General features: G+C 37.2%; 1 protein-coding gene across 1 annotated transcript; it reads right to left on the bottom strand.

The window, feature by feature from the left end:
* Positions 1 to 242: 242 nt before the first annotated feature.
* Positions 243 to 629, bottom strand: LOC145802530 (uncharacterized). The gene has a single exon (XM_082895258.1). The coding sequence runs from the start codon at positions 627 to 629 to the stop codon at positions 243 to 245; it is 387 nt and encodes a 128-aa protein (XP_082751384.1).
* Positions 630 to 10,324: the final 9,695 nt, after the last annotated feature.

The raw sequence follows: 10,324 nt of genomic DNA, 5'->3' as shown, positions 1-10,324 counted from the left end.
TCATAAAATTCATATCAAACACATAATCACATATATAATTAAGCATAGTATGGGTTGGGTTATCACAACCTTCCCCCCATAGGAAGTTTGGTCCTCCAAACTTTTTTACCTCAAGTTGAAAACAATTCCGGGTATCGTTATCGTATTTCTTCTTTTCGTTCCCAAGTGGCTTCGTTTCCGTGATGTTCCCTCCATTCCAGTTTTACCATTGGGATAGTCTTGTTTCGTAGTTATTTAACTTGCTAATCAAGTATGCGAAGGGGTTTCTCCTCATAAACCATGTCGTCATCTAGCACAATTTGATAATAGTCAATTACATGAGAAGGGTCCCGAAGGTAGCCTCGCAACATTAATACGTGAAACACATTGTGCACTTGCTCCATGCCTGATGGTAAAGCAATCTGATAGGCAATCGGACCTAATTTTTCCAGAATCTGAAATGACCTTATGTACCGGGGTGATAATTTCTTTTTCTTCTCAAATCTTGTGTGCCCTTTCATTAGAGTGACTTTGACAAAAACATGATCCCTAACTTCAAACTCCAAGTCTCTCATTCTTTGATCCGCATATCTCTTTTGTCGGCTTTGAACAGTTTTCAATCTCTGTTGGATGACTTGAATCTTTTCCATGGTGACTTGCACAATTTCAGGCCCAATCAACAACCTATCCCCAACCTCGGTCTAACAAACTGGAGTTCGACATCTTCTCCCATACAAGGCTTTATATGGTGCCATTCTAATACTGGAGTGGAAACTGTTGTTATAAGCAAATTCCGTCAAAGGTAAATGAGCCTTCTAACTTTCACGGAAATCCAAAACACACATCCAGAGCATGTCCTCCAACGTCTTTCTAGTTCTTTCAGATTGTCCATCAGTTTGTGGATAAAATGCAGTACTAAACCTCAACTCTGTCCCCAATGCTTTTTGAAGCTTTGCCAAAATCTTGACACAAACTTAGAATCTCTATCCGACACAATGGAAACCAGAACACCATGCAATCGAATAATCTTCGCAATGTACACCGTAGCAAGTCTATCAGCACTATAGACAGTTTTCATAGGTAGAAAATGAGCAGACTTAGTCAATCTATCCACAATAACCCATATAGAATCCATACCTCGGGGTGTTCGGGGTAAGCCCACAATAAAATCTATAGTTATTTGTTCCCACTTCCATTCCAAAATAGGGAGAGGTTGATGTAACCCCACCAGTCTTTGGTACTCCGCTTTCACTTGTTGACATTGAAGGCACCTCAAAATGAACTTCGCAATTTCTCTCTTCATGTTGGGCCACCAAAAAGCTTGCTTGAGATCTTGGTACATTTTGGTATTTCCGGGATACATAACAAATCTAGATTTGTGAGCTTCTTCTAAAACCCTTCCTTTGATTTCAGGGATGTTAGGAACACATAATCTTCCTTTGAATTTCAACACTTGAGCTTCCAAGAAAAATTCTGATCTCGGCTTTGCTTATATCTAATCATGTTCTTTCTTAAGAAATTCGTCGTCCAATTGCCTTCGTTTGATTTCCTCAATAATAGCCGATTGTGCGGCCATTGCGGCTAACATTCCATCCCGTTTATGTAGCACAATCTCCACCTCCATTCTTTCCAAGTCAAGCAATAGTTCATTCTGCTCCATAAGTACACATGCTAAGTTTCCCGTTGACTTTTTACTAAGAGCATCCGTTACCGTGTTGGCTTTGTTGGGATGATAATGAATCTGCAAGTCATAATCCTTGATGAGTTCCAACCACCGCCTTTGACCCATATTAAGCTCCTTTTGAGTAAAGAAATACTTGAGGCCCTTGTTGTCAGTGTAAACTTCACATGTTGCTTTATAAAGATGATGCTGCCAAATCTTCGATGCAAATACCACAGCAGCTAATTCCAAATCATGCGTAGGGTAATTCTTTTCATGTGGCTTCAATTGTCGAGATGTATACGCAATAATTCTTCCATTCTTCATAAGTACACACCCCAAACCCTTATGAGAAGCATCACTATAGATCACAAACCCTTCTGTACCTGACGGTAAGGCAAGAACCGGTGCTGTTGTGAGTCTTGTCTTTAATTCTTGAAAGGTGGACTCTCACTGTTCTGTCCACTCGAATGGAACACTGTTTTAGGTCAACTAGGTGAGCGGCACCGCAATCTTGGAGAAATCTTTAACAAATCTTCGATAGTAACTCGCTAAACCCATAAAACTGCGTACTTCTGTAACATTGGTAGGAGCAGGCCAATTTACAATAGCTTCTATCTTTTGCGGATCGACAAACACACCATCTTTGCTAATTACATGCCCCAAAAACACAACTTCATTCAACCAAAATTCACACTTATTCAATTTAGCATATAACTCCTTGTCTCTAAGTGTTTGAAGAATTAATCTCAAATGCCTTTCATGATCCTCACTACTCTTCGAATAAATAAGAATGTCATCAATGAATACCACCACAAACTCATCCATGTACGGTTTGAAAACCCGATTCATTAAATCCATAAAAGTTGCCAGTGCATTCGTAACCACAAATGGCATGACTAAAAATTCGTAATGGCCGTACTTGGTTCGAAAGGCGGTCTTCTCAACATCCTTTACTTTGACTTTCAACTGATGGTACCCGGATTTCAAGTTGATCTTTGAAAACACTTGTGCCCCCTGTAATTGGTCAAACAAATCATCAATCTGTGGTAAAGGATATTTATTCTTCACTGTTACCTTATTAAGTTCTCGGTAATCAATACACAACTGAAGGGTCCCATCATTCTTTTTCACAAACAAAATGGGTGCACCCCATGGTGATGTACTCGATCGAATGAACCTTTTGTCAAGCAATTCTTGCAACTGTATTTTCAATTCCTTTATTTCTACCGGAGACATTTTGTACGGAGCCTTGGAAATAGGTTGAGTACCTGGTACAATATCAATAACAAATTCAATCTCATGGTCTATCAAGTCCCCTAGCAATTCTTCTGAAAATACATCCGGAAATTCACTAACAATCTGAATATTTTCAACACCCACCTCAGTTGTCTCTGCATACAAAATGCAACCTTTCAGAAGTAGTTTACAAGCTTTCATAGCCAATATCAAATAAGGTGGAGGGACCACTCCATGTCCCACAAAAGTAAACTCTTCTTGACCTGGTGGGCAGAAAATAACTTGTTTAGACACACAGTCGATGGTTGCACGATACTTAGCTAACCAATCCATTCCCAAAATTACATCAAAGTGTACCATGTCAAGAGGCATCAAATTAGCACATAATGAAATATCTCTAAGTAAAAGCTCACATGCCGGATACATAGAAGCACAGCATATAATCCCAATATGGGAAAGACACACACAACACATAATTCAAGGGTTCCATAGATCTATTCAAATTATGAGCGAAGGTTTTTGAAACAAAGGAATGAGTGGAGCCCGAATCAAGTAGCACATGAAAAGGTTAGCCATTGACAGAAAGCATACCTGAAACCACAACATTTGAATTTTGGACATCACCCGGAACAAGAGCAAAGACTCTTCATTGCCTAACATCATCTCGAGAAGTAGTAGGCCTTGCTGGGGTCTTTGTTGCAGGAGTGGAATCGACTGAACTAGTAGTTGGCCTATTCCCTTTTTGTTGCCCAAATGTAGGATAATCTCTCATCATATGTCCCGTTTTCCCATACTTAAAGTAAGCTCCTAATGCTTGATGGCAAACCCCTCAATGCTTCTTTCCATACTTCGGGCAAGTTGGTGGTGAATTATGATTAGACCCCGCAGTGTTGGAAGTTCCCAAATTTTGCTTCTTATTTTGCAAGGACGCCAACTCTTTGTGCATATTGGAACCCTGCCTTTTGCCTTTCCAATTCGAGTATCGGTTGCGGCTGGCTTGGTTACCTTCCGTTATGATGGCCTTATCCAATACATCCACATATTTCTGTACCTGCAACACATTAATCTTCTCAAGAATGGAGTCTCGGAGACCTCCCTCAAATTTCCTCGCTTTCTTATAGTTTGTATCGACAATGTATGGTGCGAAACAGGCTAGTTTGGTAAATTGCGCCTCATACTCCGCTGCAGTTTTGTTCCCTTGCTTTAAGTTTTCAAACTCCGACACCTTTCTGTCCCGGATACTCTGTGGGAAGTACTTTTCAAAGAAGATCTCCAAGAATTGAGCCCAATTCATACCTTGATGTTCTCCTCGAATAAGCATCCACTAGCGACGCGCCTCATCTTCTAACGTAAAGGTAGCTAGCAAGACTTTTTGTGCCTCCGTGCATGGAAAGACTTCAAACAATTTCTCGATACCAAGCACCCACGCCTCCGCCTTTAGTGGATCAATTCCTCCTTTGAACGATTGCAATTTCATCTTTTTAAATTCCTTTGTGAAAGCAATGGTTCGGTCGTCAGCTTGATAGTCTAGCACTACAGATGGGGGCACCGGCGTTGGTGGCGGTGGTGGTTGTTGCTGTTGTTGTTGTTGCTGTTGCTGTTGTTGTCTAAAAGTCTCAGCCATTTCCATCATCATTGCTTCCATCTTATCAAGTTGTGCGGAGGTTGAATCCTCTCCATCTTCCGCCTTTATTCACACCATGATCTGAGGAACATGCACTATAACTTTTACAGATAATATGCATATAAGTCACATATACAAATATACATTTCCATGTCATACTAGATGTGAATGCATTATGGATGCAACTTAAACCTTTTCTAGACTTCTTATTGCTCATGTGGACTCGTATGTGAAAAATTAACTCGTGTTCTGATACCACTCTGTCAAGACTAGAACCCGCCCCTAAAAGTTTGGATCATAACCGGCCAGTAATCCGTAGATTACCGAAGGCCTTAAACGATTATATAGAATATTTATGCTAATGGGGCCATAAACAGAAGTATATAATAAAGAAAAGTCCATTGAGTTGTACCAATCATGAGCAAAATCATAGAGTTAACCACGTAACACAATAATACATGCTCATCAAAAATATAAGAGTCACAGGAAAATTGTATATAATGTTTACAACCCAAGACCATGAAAACAAAAACATTATAAGGCCAAAGTGTGGTGTGAGTCAAGACAAAACTCTGTCTCGGAGGCATGACTTGATTGGGTCACAAAAAGCTCCTGAAGCTGACTCTAAGGGTGTGCTTCATGTTGCTGATCACCTACACATGCATACATAAAATTAGGTGAGCGAAGCTCAATGAGCAATAATACAGTAAAACAGTGTAAGTAGATGATCATAAGGTTCTCACAATATCCATAATCATATAAACCAAGTGCCTTAGGCCCAAGCATATAATAAGCGGCCTCGGACCCAAACATATATCAAACGGCCTCGGGCCCAATCATATAACAAGTGGCCTCAGGCCCAATCATATAAGAAGCGGCCTCGGGCCCAGTCATTCATTAAGCAGCCTCGAGCCCAATTATTTAACAAGCGGCCTCGGGCCCAATCATTTAACAAGCAGCCTCGGGCCCAATCATTTAACAAGCGGCCTCAAGCCCAATCATTTAGCACATGTCATATAATATCAATGAAGTTTCATCATTTCCAATCAATTCATAATGTTGGCACCAATCCCCGTTCATGGTTCAAGATACACAACAAAGAGTATGAGTGTACTATATTACTACTCACAGTGCGTTTGGTCTTGCGGCGTTGCCTCCGATACATGACCTACACAAAACATGTCATATACACATTCAACAAATCATTTGTTTCAATTCTTACACTTTTCTTTAATTTCTCTCAATTGTTCAATGCTAATCTTCTCTACATGTGAACCACGTACAAAGCATGTTCCAAATATGTACTTTAAACGACCGTAAATGCTCATGACTTAAATTAATGCTTCCTACAATAATTTCATATGTTTTTCATTGAACATATCATGTTTACTTATTTAAGATTTAAGGAAATAGCAAGAAGCGAAAGGAAACTAAGTTAGGGTAGGAAATGACATGAAACAGTTTAAAGAAAAAATAAACAACCTTCACTAATTTGAGCATATCTTTTTTTGTACTTAGAATTTGGATGTGAGACTACCACCATTAGAAACTAGACTTCGAGGGATTGAATTCAAGCTCAAGAATCACTTAAAACAGAGTCCGGATGAAGGAGATACATCTTTTTGAAGTTGGGCTGAAACAGGGATTCCACACGTGCAGAAGACTTCATTGCTCGTGCGGCCCAAATCCGCTCGAATGAAATCCTCTTTTTTTCTTCATGTTCCGCTCGTACGGTGCCCGTGGCCACTCGTGCAGTCTGGGAAAAATCAGACAGTTCGAAAATGGTTCAAAGATGCAAACTTCCTAAACTCATTTCCAAGCCCAAATTCATGTAAAAACAATTCAAAAATATGATATATATATATATATATATAAGTATGGTACAAGTGTAATTCCAAACTAAACATATCAACCTTACATCAACAACAAATTCATGGACTCATCTCTTTCTCATATTCATGCATTACATAAACAAATTCAAAATACATGATCAATGAGCAATCTTTTAACAAATCTTGTTTTCATGAATTATCTAGGGTTTTTTTCATGGGTCAATCACAAGAGTGAACTTAAATCGAAGAAAGATAGAGAGACTAGGGTTCAATTTCATGCCTTTAGCTCAAGCCACCACACAACTCAAAATCCTAGCTCAAAATTCCTAATTTCTTCATGATTTCAAGACAAAGATGAGTTAAAAACAAAGTTTTTAAGTAAATTTCCATACCTTAACTCAAATCTATGGTTTGTCCCTTGATTCCCATCAAATCCCTAGCTTTCTCTTCTTCATCTCTCTCTCTAACTCACACTTTGAGCTCTCTTCTAACAAAATGAAAAACAAAAGGCTAAACATATACACTTAACTCAAAAATCTTAATTTATTCATTACAAATCATAATTTTTCAAAATCTCACCAAAGGCTCTAAAAATCATACTAATCATAGCTATGAAGTCGATTTTTGTTTATTGCACCTTTACGACCTTTAATTTCAGTTCAAAGTTTCAATTGAACAGGTAATCTTACTTTTAACAGATATTTTTCCAAATTCATATATTTCCCATACTCAAACTTGCAAATTCATATCAAACATATAATCACATATATAATTAAGTATAGTACGGGTTGGGTTATCACAAAAATCCAACGGAGTACACATGAAAAAATCCCCATTAATATTATAACGACTATCAAGAATGGTTCCGTGTTCACTTCCACGTAATTGGGGATTCTAGTGAGTCATTTTTTACTGGGACACTTCCATAGGAGGTAAATCACTCCCACTATCTTTAGTGATTTTAGGATGAGTCTCTAATTCTCTGCCCTCACCAAAAGATGGTGTGATTCCTTAGAATCCTACAACTCAAATAGTGTAAGATTTTTCTTTACTTCACCAATACAAGGAAATTCATTCCCAATAAAATTGACAGCTCGCGACTCAATTTCAATCATTCCACCATCAAAGTGTTCACTATATATTACATAATCCTTTAATCATTTTGAGTATCTAACACACACTTGTTTATTTGCTCTAGGGCCTAACTTCTCATGCTTATGAGAAGTACTGTGAACAATACCCACACAACCCCAAGATCGCAAATGCTCCAAATCTGATTTTACGCATTTCCATAATTCATATGGAGTTATTGGAATTGACTTTGAAGGCACACGGTTAAGGATGTAGACATTAGTTAAAAGAATATCCTGCCAAAAAGATATAAGGAGGTTGGCTTGTGCCATTATCGATCTAACCAGTTCAAGTAAAGTGTGATTCTATCTTTCTACTACACCATTTTGTTGTGGAGTACCTAAAATTGTTAATTGCCTGTGTATCTCCTTTTCCTCGCACAGTCCCTGAAACTGATGTGATAAATACTCACATCCTCGACCTGTTCGAAGGATTTTTAATTTCCTCTATGTCTGATTCTTAACCAGTGCAACAAAGCACTCGAAGCAATTCAATGCCTAATATATATTAAATAATTTTGAAATTAACTCCGCAATTAAATAGCACAAACTAAATACTAAAAAGAAGTCATCAAATTAAGCACAATAATTAGTATCACAGAAAAACTAATTTTCCAAAACTTTCTTAATTTCTAGAATTTTTTTTTTCACCTTTCTGTAATTTTCAGAATTAAAACTATATATAAATATATAAGAATATATACAGATAAAAATAAATAATCTGAGGACCCACAGCGGAAATAGATCACATAGAAAAATAGAACAATTAATAAGGAATCCCTACGCGCCGCGCGTGTCACCCACATGCCTCAGGATCTGTGCTACGCCCTATGCTATTGGACTGCACATGTGGTAGAAGCCATGCGCCCATGTACACGTAACACGCACATCACGCGTACTCCTTACACGTTGTTGACGTCAGCGCACTACAACAACCTCGATCTGTAATTAGCCCATAATCCATGATTAAGAATACTCATTAAGTTTTAAGAATGAGATTATGTGTTAATTGTGGATTCTATATGTGTTTTGCATTCCTATCAGTTAGCAGTAGGAATATCTGTTCAGAATTCTACATTGTTCTGTTAATTGAAAGCTTTATCAGCATCCAAATATGAAATTGACTATGTTTATAGGTTATTTGGAGTTTTTAGAACCCTATGATAAGTTTAATTAAAATTCAATCCAGAATCAGATAATTAGAATAAATTAATTATTAAGGTGAATTAACTTAGCTCTAATCACAATTAATTAGCCTACGCTAATTGAGCCTATATAAGGCTAATATGAGTTTCTAGACTTCTCCTTCTCATCATTTTGAAAACAAAAACATGTGTATACATACATACATATATATATATATATAGAGAGAGAGAGAGAGAGAGAATTTGAGATCAAACAAGAGAAAATAAAGAATTAGAGGAACTATACAAGAAATTACTAGAATTTAAGGCAATTGAGAACTCTAGGTAAGAGTTCAACTCTCATTTTATGATATTAAGATAGTTTTCATGAGAATTCAAGAGAATGTAGGAATTAATGCATGATTTGAGCTAAGGAAGTAGAATTGGAAAACAAATCATAAATGCGTGCATATTTTATCACAATTTGAAGTTAAATTCCAAGAACTCTCTCATGCATGTCATTATTTCAACTTGGCTTTGGAAATTCATCATGTTCTATATCATTTTGTCTTATTTGATTATGTTTTCAAAATAGAGAACTTAGATTATTACATGCATGTTCATAACATGTAAAGAAGTGCATAGTTTTGATTTGAATTTGAAGAATTGACTTGATTTTGGGCTTTGATTTTGAGAATTGACTTTCATTTCATGTTTTTATACAAATTTCTTAGTGTTTCTTCAAGTTTTGGCCCAAAAGAATGTGTTTTGGTACTTTGAAATTAGATTTGAACTTGGAACTGAAATTTGAAAATTCCAGAATTTGGTCGTATTGCTCGAGCTACCAAATCGTCGCTCTAGTGTAAATTTCGAGCTCTTAGAAGTTTTACAGAGTTTGATAGTGGGCTCGAGCGACCGAATGACTACTCGAACGACCACTCTTTATTTTTTATCTTGGCTTGAGCGACCAAGAAGTTGGCTAAAGCGTAAAATGAGAGCTCTCAGTACTTTTGCAGACTTTGCAGACCGCTCGAGCGAACAAAGTTGTGCTCAAGCGAACTGCCATGTTTTCTGAAATTTTGTTAAGTGTTTCAAAGTGCATACTTGTATCCTCATTTCGTCTTAGGCATTCTTAAGCTATGGTTTAAGCTGTAATAATGAGGATAAGGGTTAGAAACACACCTAGAAAGAAATGAAACAAGACAAGTGTTTACAGAGCGTGTGATTCAATGTGTATCTGTCATGTGCTTGTGTAGGTCACGTGCCAATATCCGTTTGATCTGTCTGATTTGTTTGTTTTGTTTCTGGAGCTATTTGTGAGTAACAACTCTGTAAAGATATGTTTACTTAATATTTTCTAAATGAATGAATGATTGTCCAATTTCTGAAATATAATCGTGGCATTCTTTGAATCTGTTATCTGATATCTGATATATGTGATTTGTTACCTTGTACCTGGTATCTCTATGGGTTCCGTTCATGAAACTATTTGTGAAACCTATATCGTTATCTGTCACGATTGTGCACAATCATTGTTTGATATAAATAAGGCTCTTAATGACCATTTGCTTTGTATATGGGTCTTTACGACCAATCTGATCTGTTAACACTAATGGATGTACCACGTATGACTACTTACAAATATGAATAAGCATATGAATCTGTTTCTGATCTGAATTCTGATTTCTGACTCTGTTATGGACACCATTCATAAACCTTTTACTCTGTTGTTATTT

The sequence above is a fragment of the Camellia sinensis genome, chromosome 11 (genome assembly GCF_055761805.1).
Source record: "Camellia sinensis isolate YWXY chromosome 11, ASM5576180v1, whole genome shotgun sequence".
NCBI lineage: Eukaryota > Viridiplantae > Streptophyta > Magnoliopsida > Ericales > Theaceae > Camellia > Camellia sinensis.
This window is presented reverse-complemented; position numbering and strand designations above follow the sequence as displayed.

Coding starts and splice junctions, on each gene's coding strand:
- LOC145802530 (XM_082895258.1), bottom strand. CDS start 629: ATGGAAAAGATTCAAGTCATCCAACAGAGATTGAAAACTGTTCAAAGC.